The sequence below is a fragment of the Globicephala melas genome, chromosome 6, assembly GCF_963455315.2.
Source record: "Globicephala melas chromosome 6, mGloMel1.2, whole genome shotgun sequence".
Lineage (NCBI taxonomy): Eukaryota > Metazoa > Chordata > Mammalia > Artiodactyla > Delphinidae > Globicephala > Globicephala melas.
The window spans coordinates 68,222,132-68,245,048 of record NC_083319.1 but is presented as its reverse complement, the minus strand read 5'-3'; the positions used below and the strand labels follow the sequence as shown (position 1 = coordinate 68,245,048).

At 44.2% G+C, this 22,917-nt stretch overlaps 1 protein-coding gene across 1 annotated transcript in view; it reads left to right on the top strand.

Annotated features, from left to right (window-relative positions):
* SAXO1 (stabilizer of axonemal microtubules 1) overlaps positions 1-20,580 on the top strand; it is a 92,279-nt gene extending 71,699 nt beyond the window's left edge. The window contains exons 4-5 of the mRNA XM_070045838.1: positions 8,465-8,667; positions 19,577-20,580. Coding sequence (XP_069901939.1) covers positions 8,465-8,667; positions 19,577-20,580 — 1,207 coding nt within the window. The remainder of the gene's footprint in view (positions 1-8,464; positions 8,668-19,576) is intronic.
* Positions 20,581-22,917: the final 2,337 nt, after the last annotated feature.

Here is a 22,917-nt window from a genome sequence, read left to right as displayed (position 1 = left end):
CTCTCTTGCTGTCTCAGGCTGGGGGGAGGGAGGGGTACAGAATGCAGGGTGAGACTGCGGCAGCAGAGGCCGGCGTGACATTGCAGCAGCCTGAGGTGCACTGTGTGTTCTCATGGGGAAGTTGTCCCTGGATCTCGGGACCCTGGCAGTGGCGGGCTGCACAGCAGCAGCAGCGTTAGCATTTCATGCCCATCTCTGGGGTCTGAGCTGACAGCCGTGGCTCACGACCATCTCCGGAGCTCACTTAGGCGGTGCTCTGCCTTCTGTGGGCACACGGGGAAGGAATCCCCTCTCCTTGTGCACTTCAAAACAGGCAGGTCCAGACTTTTATCCGGACTCCCTCCCGGCTAGCTGTGGTGCACTAGCCCCCTTCAGACATGTCTTCATGCAGCCAACCCCAGTCCTCTCCCCGCGCTCCGACCGAAGCCCAAGCCTCAGCTCCCAGCCCCGCCCACCCCGGCGGGTCAGCAGACAAGCCTCTCGGGCTGGTGAGTGCCGGTCGGCACCGATCCTCTGTGCGGGAATCTCTCCGCTTTGCCCTCCGCACCCCTGTTGCTGTGCTCTCCTCCGCGGCTCCGAAGCTTCCCCCCTCCGCCACCCGCAGTCTCCGCCCGCGAAGGGCCTTCCTAGAGTGTGGAAACCTTTCCTCCTTCACAGCTCCCTCCCACTGGTGCAGGTCCCGTCCCTATTCTTTTGTCTGTTTATTCGTTTTTCTTTTGCCCTATCCAGGTACGTGGGGACTTTTTTGCCTTTTGGGAGGTCTGAGGTCTTCTGCCAGCGTTCAGTAGGTGGTCTGTAGGAGTTGTTTCACACGTAGATGTATTTTTGATGTATTTGTGGGGAGGAAGGTGATCTCCACGTGTTAGTCCTCCGCCATCTTGAAGGTCCCCCCAGATTGTGTTTTTGTTGTTAAGTCTTGCATGGCAGTTGCTACATGTTGGCTACTCTGTTCCACAGGTCTTCTTATTCTGGGGTACCAGAGTCAAAGAGAAGCTCCTTTTGGGGACATGCTGCTCTTGTGGCAGAAGGCAAACAGCAGAACCTTTTTTTTCTTTTCCTTTGTGCATCATCTAGTTTCACTTGCTCATAGGGTGCCAAATGCAGAGGCCTCTTGCCCACCCTTCAGAGTCCCTCCTGCCCTGTGCATTGTTATTGTTATGTTGTGGAGACTCTGGATTTAAAAAAAATTTTTTTTATTGGAGTATAGTTGGTTTACAATGTTGTGTTAGTTTCTGCTGTGCAGCAAAGTGAATCAGTTATACATACATATATCCACTCTTTTTTAGATTCTTTTACTGTAGAGGGCATTACAGAGTATTGAATAGAGTTCCCTGTGCTATAAAGTAGGTCCTTATTAGTTATCTGTTTTATATATGGTAGTGTGTATATGTCAACCCCAATCTCCCAATGTATCCCTCCCCCCGTTCCCCCTTGGTAACCATAGATTGTTTTCTATGTCTGTGACTCTATTTCTGTTTTATAAATAAGTTCATTTGTACCACTTTTTTTTAGATTCCACATTTAAGCAATATCATATGATATTTATCTTTCTCTGTCTGACTTTCTTCACTATAACAATTTCCTAAGTCCATGTTGCTGCAGATGGCATTATTTCATTTTTATGGCTGAGTAATATTCCATTGTATATATGTGCCACATCTTCTTCATCCATTCCTCTGTTGATGGACACTTAGGTTGCTTCCATGTCCTGGCTATTGTAAATAGTGCTGCAGTGAACATTGGGGTGCATGTAGAGTCTGGATTTTTTTTACATTCCTCTGTAGAGTGTGTTTTTTAAAGCAGATAGTAAGTTGATTGGACTCAAAATGGAAACTTGGTGTTTTGGGTGCAACTCTAATCTCAGTTCAGTTCTTTATCTTTCGCGCAATTGTTTGAAGTCTGTCCCATGCAAGTGAGGTCAGCCAGAGATTTGAGCCCAGTTTATAAACAGAATTTGAACCTTCCTGTCTCTGGTCTCTCCTTTTCAGGATTCCTTCCTCACTTTCTAGCATCTGTGGTTGTCTCAAACTTCATCCTCTGGTTCTTCAGTCAAGAAGGATGGAAGGTTTTCTATTCACATTTTAGCTGCCTTGCCTGGCACAGGCTGGAGCCTGCCTTCAGACTGGAAGCACTGAAAAAAAAAAAAAAAGGAAGCTTAACACAGAGACTCACCCAGTACCATTCTCTTCTCCCACCTGTTGGTTCGGCTCCAGAATTTGCCTATCTTTGTTGCTCTTTAGTGCTCACAGGTAGTCATTTTCATATTTTGTCCAGAGTTTATATAAAGCAATGACAGATTTTATCCTCAGCTTTAGTGGGGTTTGAGGAGATGAGAGAGTAGAGGAATAGACAGGTACAGTCATCCCTCCATATCTGTGGGTTCCACATCTGTGCATTGAAAATATTTTTGAAAATTCCGGAAAGTTCCCCAAGGCTCAAGTTGAATTTTCCATACACTAGCAGCCATTTACATAACATTTACATTGCACTGGGTATTGTAAGTAATCTAGAGATGATTTAAAGTATACAACAGGTTGTGCACAGGGTATCTGCAAATACTACAGCATTTTATGTAAGGGACTTGAGTATCCAGAGATTTTGGTAGCTATGGGGGGTCCTGGAAGCAGTCCTCCACGGATACTGGATACTGAGGGATGTCCATACTGGAGGCGTATTCTTGGAATCCGTCTGTCACAGAGAAGATTGGGAGGGCTCAGTGTGTCCTTACCAGGATAAGTGGCGCGAATCAAGCCCTGTGAATCAGCCTAGGGATCTTTCTCAGTGTGCTGGAGTGGCCTGCCCAACCTGCCTGCAATGACATAATGGTTTCCTTAGAGGGTTCCTGTACCCCGGGAGTTTCAGAATTACATGTGGAAGTAGTGAAATGAAATTAATGGAAAGACAAAGAGCAAAACCCCATAGAAGAGATTAAGAGGACAAATGACAAGGAGGAGTGTCGCAGAAGTCAAGGGAGAGAGTATTACAAAAATGAGTGAGGGGATGGACGCCATGAAGATGTGCATAATGGTAAAAACCTGGGGACCAGTGACTGGATTTGGAAATAAGGTGGTACTTTTGAGGCCTTGGCTGAAGCAAGGAGTGAATAGAATGAGATTTGATAGATGGCGCATGAGTAGGGGGTGAGGAAGGCAAGCCTGTATCTGTAGACAGCCCTTTCTAGCAGAGAGAAGTGGAGGGGAGAGAACTGGAGGAGAGTGAACTCCAGTGAGGGTTGTTGTTGTTTATTGTTTTCCTTTAAAAGTGGGAAAGACTGCAGCATGTTTAAATACTGATAGAGGGAATTCCCGCACTTTTACTACCAAGGGCCTGGGTTCATTCCCTGGTCGGGGAACTAAGATCCCACAAGCTGCATGGCGTGGCCAAAAAACAAACAAACCCACCCCCCCAAAACTGACAGAAAGCAGCCAGTAGGAGGAAAAGGTGAAACCACTGACGGGCTCCACAGAAGGGGTCCTTGAGAAAGAGGTCGGGGAGATTTAGGGCAGGGGTGAAGGGATTGGCTTTGGGCCAAGAGGAGGAACTCTTTTTTTTTTAAAATTGGAGTATACTTGATGTACAATATTGTATAGGTTACAGGTGTACAATATAGTGATTCACAATTTTTAAAGATTATACTCCATTTATAGTCATTATAAAATATTGACTGTACAATATATACTTGTAGCTTAAAAATTTTTTTAAATTAATTTTTATTCGAGTATAGTTGTTTTACAATGTTGTGTGAGTTTCTACTATATATCCTTGTAGCTTTTTATGCATAATATTGATAGTTTATACCTCTTAATCCCCTACCGGTATATTGCCCCTCTCTCTTTCCCTCTCCCCACTGGTAACTGATGGTTTGTTCTCTACATCTGTGAGTCTGCTTCTTTTCTGTCGTATTCACTAGTTTGTTGTAATTTTTAGATTCCACTTCCACATGTAAGTGATATCATACAGTATTTGTCTTTCTCTGTCTTATTTCACTTAGAATAATAGCCTCCAAATCCATCCATGTTGTTGAAAATGACAAAATTTTATTCTTTTTTATGTCTGGGTAGTATTCCGTTGTGTGTGTGTCTGTGTGTGTGTGTGTGTATATATATATATGTATATATATATATACACACACACACACACACACACATACACACCACATCTTCTTTATCCATTCATCTGTTAATGGACACTTAAGTTGCTTCCATATCTTGGCAATTGTAAATACTGCTGCTATGAACATTGATGTGCATGTATCTTTTCGAATTCGTGTCTTTCTTTCTTTCAAATATATACCCAGGAGTGGAATTGCTAGGTCATATGGTAGCTCTATTTTTAGTTTTTTGAGAAACCTGCATACTGTTTTCTACAGTGGCTGCATCAATTTACATTCCCACCAACAGTGTACAAGGGTTCCCTTTTTTCCACATCCTCTCTGACATTTGTTACTTGTGTTCTTTTTGATGATAGTCATTCTGATAGGTGTGACGTGATATTTCACTGTGGTTTTGATTTGCATTTCCCTGGTCATTAGCAGTTTTGAGCATCTCTTTGTGTGCCTGTTGGCCATCTGCATGTCTTCTTTGGAAAAATGTCTATTCAGATCTTCTGCCCATTTTTTTTTTTTACGGTATGCGGGCCTCTCACTGTTGTGGCCTCTCCCGTTGCGGAGCACAGGCTCTGGACGTGCAGGCTCAGTGGCCATGGCTCAAGGGCCCAGCCGCTCCGCGGCATGTGGGATCTTCCCGGACCGGGCCACGAGCCCGTGTCCCCTGCATCGGCAGGTGGACTCTCAACCACTGCGCCACCAGGGAAGCCCCTGCCCATTTTTTAATCAGGCTTTTTGGGTTTTTTTTGATGTTATATGAGCTGTTTATATATGTTGGATATTAACCCTCCTTACTGCTCATATCATTTGCAAATATTTTCTCCCATTTCATAGGTTATCTTTTTGTTTTGTTGGTGGTTTCCTTTACTGTGTAAAAGCTTTTAAGTTTAATTAGGTCCCATGTGTTTATTTTTGTTTTTATTTCCTTTGCTTTATGAGACAGATCCAAAAAAAATATTGCTACGATTTATATCAAAGAGTATTCTGCCTGTGTTTTCTTCTAAGAGTTTTATGGTTTCTGGCCTTACATTTAGGTCTTTAATCCATTTTGAGTTTATCTTTGTGTATGGTGTTAGGGAGTGTTCTAACTTCATTCTTTTACATGTAGCTGTCCAGTTTTCCCAGCACCACTTATTGAAGAGGCTGTCTTTTCTTTATTGTATATCCTGGCCTCCTTTGTTGTAGATTAATTGATCATAAGTGCATGGGTTAATTTCCAGGCAGGAGCTCTTCTTAAAATGGATTCCATTTAATATGATGAACTCTCTGGGCATACTCACAAATTCTGAAGTTTGCATAGATAAACATTAAAAATAGATTAAAAAAAAGTAAAGTATTGCATATCCTCTTTATCATGATGAAAATATCCTTTTCCCTCTTCCAGGCTCATGACCCTAGTTAGCTGTTACGTTACAGTTTCTTTCCTTTTGCCAGACTCTTTTCAAATGCCTTTCTTTAATTTTGCCTAATGATGGGAAGTCAAATTGTTATGGCTTCCCAGCAAGTTCTCTTTAACCTTTACTTAACTCAGAGTTTAACTCGGGGCTTTCCATACTAGATAACTTTCATGGCTATGCACCTAAAAGAAACTTATTAACATCTTTGACCAATTTTTTTCTTGGTTCATAGTCAGAATGGGCACAGAGACTAGGAAATGTACCACAGGAAGAGAAGGGAGTGTTCTTAAACAAAAAAAAAGCTACTAAAATTGGGCAATTTCTGGGAAGGATAAAATATTTTTCTTTTACGTGAGCTTAAAGGCTGTAAGATTATGTGAGGTTGGGGACCTGCAGTTATGTTGTGGTTAATGATAGGTTTCAGTGAATGTTCTGAACATAAAAACATAACGAGAAAACACATAAATTCTGATTAAATTCACCCTTAAGCCACAGTAAATAATTTTGGGTGGAAGAGAAATGAATTAGACTTTAAACTTCTTTCCTCTCTTCAGAGGTAGATCACTACCTCCGTAAATTCAACCCCATAAATGTACTTTCATTACAATAACTTAAATTTTTTGTCGGAGGAGGAGATTCAGTTAACAATTTCATTCCCTGAACATGGTCAGTAAGGATTTTGCTGCGTCACATTTTGCTTTTGAAAAACCAGCTTCAGGAAAGTCCATGAATTGGTGAGTTTGGTGGTGGGCATTTATCTGTTCTTTTCTTGTAGCAGCAGGAAATGGGGGCATTAAGCACATTTTAGTTGCCAGAGAGCTTGGCAGGCCTTGTAGGAAGGTTCTTGCAGTATCTCTGAGGGGAAGTTGGTTCCCTCAGTAGAAGTAACAGCAGAAGAGAATGTTGTGCCCTGTGTGCGGGGTTCCAGGGTGCGACAGGGCCATGACAGGAGAGCGCTCCTGGCTGCTCTGGGCTTCGGGGGGCTCCACGGGGCAGCTTGGGCATTCAGCTTTGTTTCTCAGTGCCTGCCCCTGGTATCCCCTGGTATCTCCTTTGTTGGAAGCAAAGAGGGCTGAACCCTTGGGTAGGCGTCAGTGAAGACAAGTTTGTATGGAGCTGTGTGGTCTCAGGCTGCTTTCAACCCCACTCCACCCCTTTGGAGCCCTTCCCTGAGAACAGAGACTTTCTGACCAAAGCCACTTGGCAGTTAACTGGTTTTCAGCCAGGGTTTTCTGGGCATTTCCATTTCTCTCTGAAGCCCAGGGCCTGACGCTTCTGGTTCCCTGCTGCAGTTGGTTTAGCACTGAACAGACACCAGCGTGAGGTACTTGCACACTAAGGAGAGTAGGAGCATGGAGTTGATTCTTGGGTTCTTGTTTAGCCCATTCCCTCCATCAACCCCGACGTACACAGTCAGCTTCCAGTCGCCTCGGGTCACTGGGCTTCCTCTTGCTGTTTGCCAGCATGGGGCCCCCGAGAAGGCAGCCCAGGCTGCAGGTCCGGTAACTGCTGCTGAGATGTGTTTTTAAACCTACCCAGAGGGTATTACAGGGAGTTCAGCTGAAGCATCTCCTATTTCCCCCTTTGAGCCCTAGAGAGACGAATTCTCCGGCTTCCTAACTCCCTCCTCCCATCCCAGCAAGCATTTTCAGGCCCCGGTTTGGGTTTATCGACAACCATGTGTATAATTCATGCAAGACAGGTTACAGTGGAGCGTGTTACCTCTGCTAGTCAAGCATGGCTCAGTAATGCTGCTCCACATTTTGGCCAGGAAGTAGGTTTTATTGGTGTTTGGGCCTGATGTCTTCCTGTCCGGAAGCCTTCCCTTTCCCTTGGTGAGGTTGTTTTAGCAAGCACCATCAGGGAAAACCTACCTTCCTCTTGTCCAGTTGGATAAATGGCTTTCAGGCAAAAACAGGCCATTGTGTAAAGCAGAAGTTCTCGGAGGATGGGGGGGGGGAATGTTTGCTCAAGAGAGTTTGCCCTGGGCAGTGGGAGGCTGAGACTGCCCCGGTAGGCGGTGGGTGCCCAAGCTGAGCCCTGGTGCTGCAGGGTGCTTCGTGGTGGTGTTGCAGTCGCATCTTGGCCTTTTTAGAACTGTGGGATGCTTTGGGAAGAGAGCGCTTCCTACACTCTTCAGTAAAGGGTGTCTTGCTTTTCCTATCCCATTGTTTTCATATAGCCTGAAATAATGGGGGTGCTGATGCCAGAGAGCTGAGAAGTGAAAGGTTCATTGCCTCCATTTACTGGCCTTTTCTACTGGGTTTTCTGTGAGATCGAATAGAGGCAGGAGATAAATCTCAGCAGGAGCTCTTGGGAGCACAGAGAAAGAGGTGGTGGGACCTGAAAAACAGAAGTTAGCTCCACAGTGAACAGGTTGGGGGAGGGAGGTGGAGAGAGCAGGCACAGGGGAGACCTTCCCAGTGGCCCAGGGCGGCTGAGGTAGAATGTGCGTGGGGAGTGGGAGAGAGAGGGGGCAGCTGTGGTTGGGGAGGCCGAGGCAGGTCCAGGAAGGCTTGCATACTATGCTGGAAAGTTGGGTTTTATCTGGAAGATTTTTAATCTGAGGAGTGAAAGGTGCGATTTTGGTTTTAGAGAGTTGATTTTGACCACACTATGAGGATGGAAGTAGGAGTGGCGGGAATGATGCAGGAAGCCCGGGGGATGGGTTGTCACATGACCCACATGAGAAATGGTCAGGGTCTGAACTGAGGGGGAGAGACACACCGAGGAGCTGTGAGGCGGGCACACTTGGGGAATGACTGGACCGTGAAGGCGTCTGACTTGAGAGAGGAGTGAATGGCAGTATCTCTCTCGAAAGCCGGAAACAGGAGGAAGAGTGCTTAAGGGATAGAGGAGAGGATGACTTCTCAGCAAGCATTTGTAGAACTGGGTTGAATGGAAACCATGAGCCTTATTCCAAGGCAAGGGCCCCCAAGGTGTGTGCTTATTTTCCTTGCAGGAGAGATTTTGGGCCTCACAGGGTGTTACCGGTGAAGATCCACCAGCCCGACCCGTTTGTCCCAAGCGAAGAGGATATGGATCTGCTCACGACGTATAAACAAGATTACAACCCGTACCCTGTCAGTCGAGTGGACCCCATCAAACCTCAGGACAGTAAATACCCACGCGGGGGCAAGATGGAGTGTCTGCCTACTTACAAAGGTGGGAGAGTGCCCGAGGCGCAGGTTGGGGGAAGGATGGGCTGAGCCTGAGTGCTGGCTGGGAAGTGGGTTTTATACACACACCCTCAGCGCGGAGGTTGGGCAGAGTACTTTTTTTTTTTAAAACATCTTTATTGGAGTATAATTGCTTTACAATGGTGTGTTAGTTTCTGCTGTATAACAAAGTGAATCAGCTATACATATACATATGTCCCCATATCTCTTCCCTTTTGCGTCTCCCTCCCACCCTCCCTATCCCACCCCTCTAGGTGGTCGCAAAGCACCGAGCTGATCTCCCTGTGCTATGCGGCTGCTTCCCACTAGCTACCTGTTTTACATTTGGTAGTGTAAAATACTTGAGGACGTGTCCTCAAGTCCATCCTCTTCGTCTGCGTCTTTATTCCTGTCCTGACCCTAGGATCTTCAGAAACGTCTTTTTTTTTTTTTTAGATTCCATATACCTATGTTAGCATATGGTGTTTGTTTTTCTCTTTCTGACTTACTTCACTCTGTATGACAGACTCTAGGTCCATCCACCTCACTACAAATAACTCAGTTTCGTTCCTTTTTATGGCTGAGTAATATTCCATTGTATACATGTGCCACATCTTCTTTATCCATTCATCTGTCGAGGGACACTTAGGTTGCTTCCACGTCCTGGCTAGTGTAAATAGTGCTGGGCAGAGTACTTTTTGTGGCCAAATCTGGCCTGAAGCCTGTTTCTGTACAGCTAGAGAGCTAAGAATGCTTTTTAAATTTTTGAATGCTTAAAAAAAAATGAGAAAAAGACTATTACTTTAGAACATGTGAATAGTAAGTGAAATTCAAAGTTCAGTATCATGGCTGTGTTTTGCTGGAACACAGCCACACCCATCTGGTTTCTCTGTTATCTATGGCTACGTTTGTGCTACAGCAGCAAAGCTGAGGGGCTAAGACAGAGACCGTATGGCATGCGAGGGCTAACACATTTAATATCTGGCCGCTTACAGAAAATATCTGCCAACCCCTGCCTCAGCTTGCCGTTCCCATCCTATATGAGGGAAGCATTTCAAGTTTAGGCTTATTTGAGTTCCACCACTGACTGATGGATTGGTTCATTAAAAAAATTATGAAAACGTAACATACAGAAAAAATGCACAAATACATAATGATACAGACCAGTGAATTTTGAGTAAATACACGTGGAAAACAGGATGCAGATCAAGACATATAGCATTGATACTCCCTTCCAGTTACCATTTCCACCCAGGATAGAACCATTATGCTGACTTTTAACTTCATAAATTACTTTTGCCAGGTTTGAACTTCATTTTAATGGGACGATTGCATTCTTCATTGAGCACCTCCTGCATCCCAGGCATGGTATTGGGAACTGTGACCTGCCCTTGACTTTACAGTCTAGTAGGAGAGACAGGGTGTGGAGTGGCGGGTGTGGTAGCGCAGGCAGCGTGTCGCTCTCTCCGTGCAGCACGAGCCACAGGGCTGAGACCATGAGGATGGAGGCCCGCTTTGTGACCATTAACTTTGCTGCTTACGATGCACGTGGCTGCCTTAAAAGTATGTGCTAAACTGTTCCTGTCACATGTCTGTGGGTGTCTATGTGATCGTGATGATAATGGCTTTTACTTAGCCGTGCCAAACACTTAGCCGAGGGGAGGTGGGGAGGCTTGAGGGGTTGTAGGAATCTTCCTGAAGCCCTTCCAGGAGCTCTAGATCTATTATTCTTGAACATTCTGCATGTGGCTGAGCTTCTCTGCTTTTTCTTTGTGTGTGTGTGTGTGTGTGTGTGTGTGTCCTTTTACTTTCTTACCTTCAGTGTCATCCTCTTCCACTCTTCTGTAGCTGCCTTCTGCCAAGCCACATTCTGGATGTCGTCATACCCCTGCATGGCTCCACCTTCGTGCCCTCCACCACCGGGTCCTTCTGGCTTGCTCCCCTATTTACGCCCACCTTGACAGTCCTTGGCCTCACTGGGATCTCCAGCCCACTGATGCCTCAGCCTTCCTTCTCAGCATCAGCCCCGCCTGTGCCTGTCATCATACAGCCTATTCCACATTATATCACTGCAGCCCGTCTCCTACTCCCTCTCTTCTGTCCTGCGGTTGCTTCCTCCTAGCAGCAACCGAACCCTGTCTTCTCCATGTCTACACCTGGACATGTGCCTGAGCGTCGCTCCGACCTTGTCAGCTCATCTCCACTATCCACAGAATGGAAGCAGAGAGGGCTTTTGCAGATGACGTGACCTCTGCCTAAAACTCCTTAAGTAATTATTATGGTTCTTAGGATAAAATCCTCTGCTTCCTTGCAGATTTGGTTCCTTCTCCCTGAGCCCCTCTGCTCCGACCACAGGAACTTCTTTCAGTTCCTTTGCTCTAGTTCTTTTCTGTCTCAGGGCATTTTGCACTGCTCTTCCCTCTTTAGAGAGCTGTCCTCCTGTCTCCTGTCCAGCATCATCCTTCAACGAGTGGCGGAAGGATCACGCCTTCAGAGGGAGTCCCAGACCTTCCCTCATGTCAGACCAAACACACCCTGTTAGGTGCTCTAAGAGTGTCTTGTGCTCGCTTGTTTTGTAATTCATTTTGTAATTTTGTTTAACATTGTCTCCTTGGCTAGACTGCAAGCTCCTGGAGGGCAGGGATCTTTTTCTTTGCCTGTTACCCTCAACAAAGCAGGCACCATAGCAGATGTTTTACTAAGGGGTCAGCGCAACCAGGCATGCGGTGGGATGGCACTCAGGCCTCTGCAGGGCTCGTTTGTCTCCCTTTTCATCCAGTGTTTACAGGAGGGCCAAAAATGGATGCTGAGAACCAGGAAAAAACCAAGCTGCCGTGAGCACTTCCTTCACTGGGGGAGGGGCAGGGACTTGGTCGGGCTCATCCAACTACATCCTCTACTTTCCACATCCTCCCTGTGGGCTGCCTGGATTTACACATCTTGGAATAGTTAGAGATTCTTCAGAACAACTGCCTGCTCAGCTCAGTTTTCCTTCCCCGCCTTGCCCTACATGCAGGGAGAGGTCTAGGGGTGAGAAATGCTCCTTGCTTTCCTTAGGGGTTGGCAAGGATGGAGTAGCCTAGTGGTGTTATTTTAAGGAAAGTCCCCCCACTTCCTCCCACAAAATACTCACCCCTCAAAATCAACACACAGAAAAAAAAAAAAAAAAACAATCCTAATACTTAAGTTTTAATCTCTCCTACCTCCAGCTCTCCCATATTCCTCCCCTTCTCCAAACAGTTACATCTCAAATTGCCCTCTGCAAACCAGAGAATAGTATTCCGCTGCTAAAACTGAATCATGGCTGACTTTTCCCTACTGAGAAAGTTAAGATTGAGAAAACCTTATTTTCTTCTCTTTTATTTTTCTTAAACTTCTGGCACCTGTTAACTGCTATCTACTTATACGTATTTAATGAATGTATACCAGTGAAGTAGCAACAGGACTCTTCTGAACCAGGCAGGCTTAGACCCTTTGTTTTTTTTTTTTTTTTTTAGTTTAGTTTTGTCTGTGTTGGGTCTTCGTTGCCGTGCACGGGCTTTCTCTAGTTGCGGTGAGTGGGGGCTACTCTTCGCTGGGGTGCACGGGATTCTCATCATGGTGGTTTCTCTTGTGGCGGAGCACAGGCTCTAGGCGCGCGGGCTTCAGTAGTTGCAGCATGTGGGCTCAGTAGTTGTGGCACGCAGGCTCAGTAGTCGTGGTGCATGGGCTTAGTTGCTCTGCAGCATGTGGGATCTTCCTGGCCCAGGGATTGAACTCGTGTCCCCTTCATTGGCAGGCGGATTTTTTTTTTTTTGAATTTTTGGCTGTGTTGGGTCTTTGTTGCTGCACATGGGCTTTCTCTAGTTGCGGTGAGTGTGGGCTACTCTTCGTTGCAGTGTGTGGGCTTCTCATTGTGGTGGCTTCTCTTGTCGTGGAGCACGGGCTCTAGGCGTGTGGGCTTCAGTAGTTGTGGTGCACGGGCTCCAGTAGCTGTGGCTTGCTGGCTCTAGAGCACAGGCTCAGTAGTTGTGGCACACAGGCTTAGTTGCTCTGTGGCATGTGGGATCTTCCCTGACCGGGGATCGAACCCGTGTCCCCTGCATTGGCAGGCAGATTCTTAACCACGGTACCACCAGGGAAGTCTCAACCCTTTGCTTTTATTCTGGCTACATATGTACTTGAGGGTGGATTTCGTAGTTCTCCTCTGAAATTCAGGTTTAAAAAGAAACAAATCAGTTTGTAGTCAAAGAGAACATATCTGTCATGAGAACTCACCTATAGGTGTCAGTTTGCAGTCTATGTGTCTTACTAGTTCTTTGAATAATACTTGTCATATCATATAATCTCAGTGGTTTATTTTTTCCATGACTCCTCTATGGTACAGTGGCTTCCAAAACTTGGTCTTGAATGCCAAACACGTACTTACAGTTTTTAGCACAGGAGATGCAGCAACAAAGGTGTGTTTAGTGAGGGAATAAATGAACGAATGGTTCTGGATCACCGTTTACGAGGGCTCCAGGTGACACCTTTTGGCATTAGATTTGCGCAAATCCCCATCAGGTCTGTTACTCTGTGGGTGCAGGCCAAGAGCAGGAGTGAAGATTAGAGAAGACCCATGACGTTTGCTCTGCCCTGTGGTTGGTCCTGCACAGCCTCACGCATCTTTGAGGGTCCACACCCTTGCCTTATCTCTTGGTTTATCACTCATTTGATGACTTGTTTCTCTTGTGGAAATTTGCTTTCCTAAGTCTTTTTCGTAGCAACCTTCATAGTTTTGTGGCCATACATTGATTCTCCTTACAAAGGAGGGGAAAATAGAAATCAAAGACCAAGGTCATTAAATATATGTATTTCAATGGGTGCATCTATATTACGTCTATATGCTCTGCTTACTATTGGTTCCATAGGAAAAATATTCAAAGTTTTCTCTTACTACTCTTATGGCCAGCACCTCTACTGGGCTTCAGAAAACCACCAGTAATATATGCTCCAGTAGCATTTGGTTGTAATTTTGACATTTTCAAAACGCTGTGCAATTGGAAAGACTGAGAGTGTAATTAGTTGATACTCAGCTTCAGGTTTAGCTAAGTTTTTTTTTTTTTTTTTTAAAGACACATTATTGAATGGAATCTCTTTTAAAGAGGTTCTTGCCAATTACACACATGACACTCTGGCCCTGAAGGGCTTTTACTGGTGGCTTTTCAGGCATGTGAATAGTTTGTCATGTGGAATTCTGAGGTTTTCAGGGTCCTGTGGAGGTTTTTTGTAATATATGCTGGGTGGAGGAAGTTAGGAGGTTAGATAATAATGTGGTTTCAGCTGTATTGTTGGGTATCAGAAATCACATGAGGCAACTTTCAGTTTAGGAACCTGTTTTCGTAACACTTCATCCATCCCAGAAGAGGGCCAGAAAACCCTGTCCTACCCACCCCCAGGCACCTTGAGGCAGTGTGTAGGCATCTACAGGTAGATGCCCCCATTTCAGTGAGGCTTAAAGTCTGAGGCGGAAACATGTGGTTTATATTCAGTGAGATGGTTCCCTCTAAGGCCCCCTAATGCTTTCAAGATGCTGATAGAGCCATTAATGGCTCTTGGAGAAAGATTAGATTTTCAATTAAAATGAAGCCAATTTAAAATAAATAGTTGGTAGTATTATTAGCCTAAAATCAGCTTAAGAGTGCCTGGGGGGTGGGGTATGTCAGGCCTTACAGAGTGGTAGAGTGAGGAGCCTGACAAATTCTCTTCCCAAAAAAGGAACAAAATAGTAAAAACCAATCATTTTAGGACTCTGGAAATCAACCAAAGGCATACAACAAATTGTGAACCATTTATTCAGGAAAAACTACTAAACCTTGTTATGAACAGTGGGGGCGTGTGGCGTTTTATCCTGGGGCTGCTTCCATCACCCCTCCCCCAAGTTCCCTCTGTGTGGTAGGTTCTGCCTGGGTAGGCTGGGCTGTGAAAACCAGCAGCTCTGCTGCCAGTGGGGGCTGATTGGAGTAAAGTACATACGCAGGCATTCCCATAAAAAAATTGTGATATGAATGGCAAAATAACCAGGGAAGACAACTTGTGCAGTTAGTCTGAGGTTGCAGTACCACTTGAAGCAAGCAGCAGTCCAGTAGAAGAGTCAGAAATTTCCCAGAGAGATCCAGAGAATGAGACAGACACAGAGTAGGCCTTGATAAGCTCATACGTATTCCTGGTGGTCTGGAAGACTGTGCATATGGGCAAGGCAGTGTGCAGGCTCAAGAGATCAGAGAAAGGGTCTAGTTATTTACTCATCTTTCCTGGCTGGATATGATGCCTAGTGCATGTGCAGAGGAGACAAGAGACAGCCCAGCAGAAAATAAAAGCCGGAGAAGACTTGTTAGTTGCCTGATCTTTGACTCTATTCTCCAACCCACACACGGATCCATTAGCAAATGGCGAAAGCCTTAGCGGCTTAAGGTGATGAAGTATAACTTCTGGTGAATCATAGGCTGATTGCTAAACTATGCTGATAGAGGGTGGCGCTTAGGAACCTAGGCTTAAAAATAAAATCAATTAAAAAGAAAACACTCAGCAAAAACATCAGTGGCCGCACATTGCAGGGGAGATAAGTCTCTATAGAATTACTGCAGGCAGGTCACTAAACAAACAGCAAAAACTATTCCCGGTGGAAGATCAGAATCCAGGGTTGCTGAGGCATATTGTCCAAAGTGTTGAGTTTTTAACAAAAAATGATGAGGCATAAAAAGAAACAGGGAAGTGTGATCCAGGAAAAAAGCAGTTAATAGAAACTATCTCTGAAGAGGCCCAGATGTTAGACCTAGCAGACAGATATTTCAAAGTAGCTATTGTAAATACGTTCGAAGAACAACAGGAAACCCTGTTTAAAGAAATAAAGGGAAATATAAAAACAGTTTCCAGTCAATTAGAGAATACTATAAAGGGAGATCCTAAAAATAATTGAATGAAAACTCTGCAATGGGAAGGACAGTCATCAAAATAAAAAAATTCATTAGAGGTGCTTAATAGCAGATTTGAGCTGACAGAAGAAAGAATCCATGAAAATGGAGATCTCAGTAGAGATTATCCAATCTGAAGAATGAGAAAAAATTGAGAAAAATGAACTCAGAGACTTGCGAGATACCATTAAGTGTACCAACAGACAGATAATGGGAGGCCCAGAAGAAGAAGGGGCAGAAAAGTATTTAATTGTCGAAACTGTTAAGTTTGATGAAAAATATTAATCTGCACATCCAAGAAGCACAATCCAAAGAGAAGAGATGCAAAGAGATCCACCCCTGTTCACATAACAGTCAAACCGTTGAAAGCCAAAGATTTGGAAAAGAGCAAAAGAGAAACAACTCATCACATACGGGGAAATGACAACCATAACTAACCTCTCATCAGAAACAGTGGTGTGACCTACTCACAGTACTGAAAGGAAAAAAAATCCTGTCAACCAAGAATTCTATAACTATTAAAGATTAGGCTTCAAAAATGATGGGAAACGAGGTGAGAAAGTGGCATGGACATATAGACACCACCCAATGTAAAATAACTAGCTAGTGGGAAGCAGCTGCATAGCACAGGGAGATCAGCTCAGTGCTTTGTGACCACCTAGAGGGGTGGGATAGGGAGGGTGGGAGGGAGACGCAAGAGGGAAGAGATATGGGGACATATGTATATGTATAGCTGATTCACTTTGTTATACAGCAGACACTAACACACCATTGTAAAGCAATTATACTCCAATAAAGATATTAAAAAAAATGATGGGAAAATATATTCCCAGATAAACAGAGACTGAGTTTATTTGTAGCTCACTGACTTGCCTTACAAGAAATAATAAAGGAAGTCCTTCAGGCTAAAAGAAAAGAATACTGAATGTTAACACAAATCCATGCAAAGAATAAAGAGCACTGATAAAACTGCTTATATAGGTAAATATATACTTTTCTCTAAATTAAAAGACAACTACAGAACCAATAATTATGAAACTGTGGGGTTTATTCCAGGAATGCAAGATTGGTTTGACATCAGTAAATCAATTAATGTAATATACTATATTAATAAGGTAAAAGACAAACCTACATGATTGAAAGCCACAGATAAAGCATTTGACAAGATCTGATACCCATAAAAGCTCTCAGGAAACTAGGAATAGAAGGAAACTTCCTCAGCCTGATAAAGTGCTTCCACAAAAACCCCTATAGCTAACATCATACTGAATGTGGAAAGACTGAATGCTTTCCCCTTAAGATTGGGAACATGGCTAGGATAGCAGTTCTCACCTCTTTTATTCAACATTGTAGTTGAGGTTCTAGCCAGTGCAGTAATGCAAGAAAAGCAAATAAATAAATGCATCTAGATTAGAAAGGAAGAAGTAAATCTGTCTTTATTCTCAGACAAGATAATCCTAAAGAATCCACAAAAAAAACCCTACTAGAATGAATTCATCAGTGTGTCAGTGTTGAAGAGCAATATATAAAAATTAGCATTGAAAAAATATATATTAGCATCGAAAATCTGAAAACAAAATTAAGGACAGTTTTCATTATAGCCTCAAAATGAATAAAATATTTGTAATAAGTTAAAAAAAATAAATGTAAGACTTGTACGCTGAAAAGTACAAAATAGTGCTGAGAGAAATAATATGGAAACAGGTAGCGATAGTCCATGTTCATAGACTGGAAGATTCAATACAGTTAAGATACAGTTCCACCCAAATTTATTTATAGATTTAATGCTATTCCTATCAAAATTCCAGCAGGCTTGTTGTTGTTGTTGCAGAAATTGGCAAAGTGATCCTAAATTTTATATGTAAAAATCAAACCAAAAGAGCTGAAAATTTGTCTTTTTGACAAATGATGCTGACATATTAAATATCCACATGCAGAAAAGTGAGCATAGACCTTACTTCACGCCATACTAAAAAATTAACTCGAAAAGTGTTAGAGACCTAAATGTAAAAGGTAAAATTTTAAATCTTTTAGGCTAAGACATAGGGAAAAATTGAACTTGATGAAAATTCAAAACCTGTGTGCTTCAAGAGATACCAGCAAGAAAATGAAATGATAAGTGATAGACCGGGAAAAAATATTTACAAATCACATATCTGCTATTGGACTTGTATCTAGAATATGCAAATAACTCTTATAACTCAAAAATAAGACAAACAACTGTTTTAAAAAACGGGCAAAGGATTTGAGTAGATATTTTACCAAAAAAGACACATGAATGGCTAATAAGCACATATAGAGATACTGAACATTTTTAGTCATCAGGGAAATGTAAATTAAAATACGATGAGATACCACTAAACACCCACTACAGAATGTCTATAATTAAAAAACAAACCATAATAACAAGTGTTGAAGATGTGGAGAAATGAGAACCTTCATACATTGCTGGTAGGAAAGTAAACTGGCACACCCACTTTGGAAGAGTTTGCAGTATCCTGAAAAGTTAAACATAGATTTAACATATAACCTATCAATTCTGCTTCTTGGTGTCTATGTAAGAGAAATGAAAAGATATATCCACACAAATACTTGTCTATCGATGTTCATAGCAGAAATTTTCATAATAGCCAAAAGGTGAAAACAACTCAAATGCCCATCAACTGATGAATGGATAAACAAAATTTGGTATATCCATATACTCTAGTACTATTCAACAATAAAAAGGAGTGAACTGATATATGCTATGACAGGGATAAACCTCCATTACATGCTTAGTGAATGAAGCCAATGCAAAACACTACCTACTGTGCAATTCTCTTTATAGGAAATGTCCAGAAAAAGGCACATTTATAGAGACCAACAACTGATAAATGGTTGCCCAGGGATGGGAATGAAAATTGCAGATGGGCTTGATTGATATTTTTTGGGTTGATGGAAATGTTTTACAAATAGATTTTTTTTTTTAACATCTTTATTGGGGTATAATTGCTTTACAATGGTGTGTTAGTTTCTGCTTTATAACAAAGTGAATCAGTCATACATAAACATATGTTCCCATATGTCTTCCCTCTTGCGTCTCCCTCCCTCCCACCTACAAATAGATTTTTTAAATTTATTTTTTTATTGAAGTATAGTTGATTTACAATGTTGTGTTAATTTCTGCTGTACAGCAGGGTGACTCAGTATAACTAGATTTTGATTATAGATAGTTGCACAACTCTGTAGAAGTTATTGAATTGTGTATGAAGGATGGTACATTTTATTTTATGTTACACAAATCATACCTCAAGAAAGCTGTTTAAAGAAAGTGTGCCTGTGGACTCCACTGGTGTTGGCTATATACCTCAAAGACTCCTGGGAAGCTGCTTTCGTTTTCTTTGTAAAGTTGTAGGCAAGAGAATTCCCTGTGGATTCCGAGTTGGCTAGCCAACACAGTGCCCTTATTCCCTTGGAGCGCCATATTTGATTTGCGTAGATTATAGGGACTTAATGGCTGTCACGCCACGGATGACCAGGGAGGCCTGGTAGGTCTGGCTGGTGGCCCAGCAGTGGTGGGTTGTGAATCCCCTGTCTCACTGCCCTGCCTGCACCTTCACAGCCACTCTTTGCTGATTCACAGAGGCCACCTTCCCCTTAGAGGAGTGGAACTGTTCTTGGATCAGGGTAAACCAGCGGTTGGACTTCTCTGTTGGAATCGCTTCCCTGTATCCTCCCACGGCTGTGGACGCTCTAAAATCCCTGCATGCAGCCTTGTGGGTATGATGAGACTCCTCTAAATTTGTCTCTTCCGCACAGCAGCCCTCAGATACCACAAAGTTGGAACACCAAGCCCTTGGTTGAGGTGGTAGCAGGGATCTACTCTGTTCTTTGTCTCAGGGAACATCTCACTGGAGATTGGCTTGTGGCTTTGGGGCTTCTTGGAATACATGCAGGTTGAGTGACTGGATTTATGAGTGATTACCACTTCTGCTTTATTTTCAGCTGATTATTTACCCTGGAACCAACCAAGACGAGAACTGCTTCGTGTGCCACACAGCTACCGGCCAGCGTCAACCAAGTTTGATAGCCGAACCACACACCAGGATGACTACTCCATGAAGGGCCTGGTGAACACCAAGAGCTGTAAGCCTCCGGCCGCACTCAGGCTCTGTAACATCCCCCTGGAGGATCTGACAGACTACAAGATGAGCTACGTGGCCCACCCCATGGAGAAACGCTATGTGTATGAGCCGGAGAAGTTCAAGCCCTGTGAAATCCCCTTTGAAAGCCTTACCACTCACAACGAGTCATACCAGGGCCTGATGGGGGAGCCAGCCAAGAGCTTGAAACCTCCAGCCAGGCCTAGTGTGCTAGACACGCCGTTCTCTAACACCAGCGAATTTCGAGATAAGTACCAAGCTTGGCCAACGCCCCGGATGTTCTCCAAAGCTCCCGCCACCTATGTCGCTCCTGAAGAAAAGATGGACCTTCTGACAACAGTGCAGGCCCACTACACGTACCCTAAGGGTGCCCCAGCTCAGTCCTGCCGACCGGTGCTCTCGGTCAAGAAGGGTGGCCGCTTTGAAAGTTCCACCACGACCAAAGAGGACTTTAAGCAGTGGGTCGGCGTGCAGACCAAGCCAGTCAAGCCCGTCTCGCAGCTGAAACGTCCCACCGAGCCCTTGGACCACCTGACCACCACACGAGCCCACTATGTGCCCTGCCCTCCCGTCACTACCAAAAGCTGTAAGCCCACCTGGTCTGGCCTCCGACGGAATATCCCTGTGGAGGGCCAGACCACATATACCATCAGCTTTACTCCTAAGAAAATGAGCAGGTGCCTGGCTTCATACCCTGAGCCTCCCGGCTACATCTTTGAGAAAACAGATGCTTTGGGGCACAGAATATACAGGCCAGTTTCCCAGACAGGCTCTCGGCCGAGCAGCCGTCTTTCTGTAGGTGATTCAGAAAATCCTAACCAGCAGGAGTTGACAGTGTCAGCTTGATTTTGAAAGATTGTAACTTAGAAATTGCAGACTACTTTTAAAAGCAGATGATTGAGTTATTCGTTGGACAAAAAAAAAAAAAAAAAAAAAAAAAGAATTCCCCAAAATGAAAAAAAAGAAATCTTCACCATCGTTTCCAGCACACTTGAATAAAATGAGAATCACTTGACTCAAGGAAAATGACATTTAATCACTGGGTAATTAGTCCCCTTAACCCTCCTTCTGCTGTCTCCCCCTCTTGGGTCCTTTACCTTGTGCTCATGGAATCAAAGCTGGTCTCTGAGGGTTTTTTTTCCCATCCAGATGTATTTTATTAATTTAATCATTGTATTAATTGACATTATGATTAACCCTTGCCGAGTATGAAGTGCCAAAGAATATAAACTTTACTTTGGGGGGATCGAATCTGCAGGTCCACGTGTTCACCCCACATGCTGTCTACACAGAGAGCAGGCTGTGTTCTTTGTGAGCTTCGGGGAGATTTCAGCCTAACTCTCTCATTGCCTCTGCGTCCCAGTGGGAGTGCCTTGGGCCTGATCTGGAGTCTTGTTTTGGGTTCTCTCTGCCCAGGGCTGTTGCACAGGGCATCTTTCTACCTCTTTACATCATGGCGTATGAGCACAAGCAGTGTTGTCTCAATGGGTGTGGGTCTGGTCATGGGAGTTGGAGGGGTAGGAAGAGGTTCTATGGCAGTCCCAGGAAAGCATGGACCTGCCAGACCTCTCTCACTCCCAAACCAGCGCAGGCTCTGAGTCCAGGGAGAGGAGGGGGAAAAAGGGACCCTTGGCAACCAGGCAGTTGGCAGCTGGCCCTTGAGCTGTGAGCTCTTTGAAATGCTCAGAACCTGGAAAAAATGGCCTCCGCTTGGGCTGGTTCCTGGACCTGCTTGTCCTAAAATGACAGCTGTGATCAGACCTCTCACAAGGCTTGACACAGTGGTGAGCTGGATCCTATCCTGGAGAAAGGGCTGGAGGTTCCTCTTTGGGGCCTAAGGTTTGATCCTAAGGCTAAGTAGTTTGGAGATTTTTTTTTTAATTCAGAAGAGTCAAGGAGGGACTTTGTTCAGGAGGGCCCAGGCCAAGATCAGATGGATTCAGGGTCTGGGTGAGCCTCATACAGAGGGATGCAGATTGACACCTGGGATACCCACCTCTCTTTTGAGTCTGTGGAACCCTAAAATATACTCCATGGTCTCAGGGAACTGGGGAACAGTGTGGAGGGGAGAGGGGAAATTTCAGCTCAGTGCCTGTTCACAGGCAAGAAACCTGTGTCTCTTATCCAAGTCTGTCTTTCCATGGCTCTCACCTGCCTGGCCCAGACATTCAGGTCCCCACCCTTTTCTTCTCACGAGCTTTGCTTCACTGGGTTGGGATCTATATTATTTAATCCTCTTGGTTATATCAGGTCTGGATGCCTGCCCTTACGTGGTAAAGAAGCTGAGAGAGATTGTGCAGCTTGCGGAAAGCCACAGAGCTTGGAGCACCAAGGCCAGGCTTGGAACCCAGGTCTTCTGTTTCAAGATCCAGGGCTGTTCACCCAACACCAGGCACCCCCCATCTGCAGTGGCTCAGATCGCATGGCTCCACAAACCACATCAAACCACACTGTCTCTGTCTGAACTCCTTTCTGGAGTCCATTAAGCTAAAGGAGACCACTTAGGAGGGTAGGTTTTATTATTTTTGTTTCATTTTCACAAATCAAATATTGGCACTTGATTTGAAACACCAAATGGTGCTAAAATGCTTATAAAAATGTAGCAATCTCTTAAGTAGCTGCCCCTTGGCCTCTACTGTGACTTCCCCAGAGAACAATTGTAAATTATTGGATCTGTTTCTGCTAATATTTTCCTTCAAATTCCTAAATAATATACTGCTGTCTGTTGATTCATCCATTTTATTTTTTAATGAAAAAAAAGTTAAAAAAATATTTTCTCACTATTTTTATTTATTTTTTTTGGCTGCATTGGGTCTTCACTGCTGCACATGGGCTTTCTCTAGTTGCGGTGAGTGGGCTTCTCATTGGGTGCCATCTCTTTTTGCAGAGCACGGGGTCTAGGGCGCAGGCTTCAGTAGTTGTGGCTCATGGGCTCAGTAGTTGTGGCTCACGGGCTCTAGAGCGCAGGCTCAGTAGTTGTGGTGCACGGGCTTAGTTGCTCCGCGGCATGTGGGATCTTCCCAGACCAGGGATCGAACCCTTGTCTCCTGCATTGGCAGGCGGATTCTTAACCCCTGCACCATGAGGGAAGTCCCTGACTTATCAATTTTAGACATTGTCTGTTTTGGTAGATTAGGAATATTAATTCTTTTACATCCCTTCCTTCTCTCCCCCGTCTTCTTA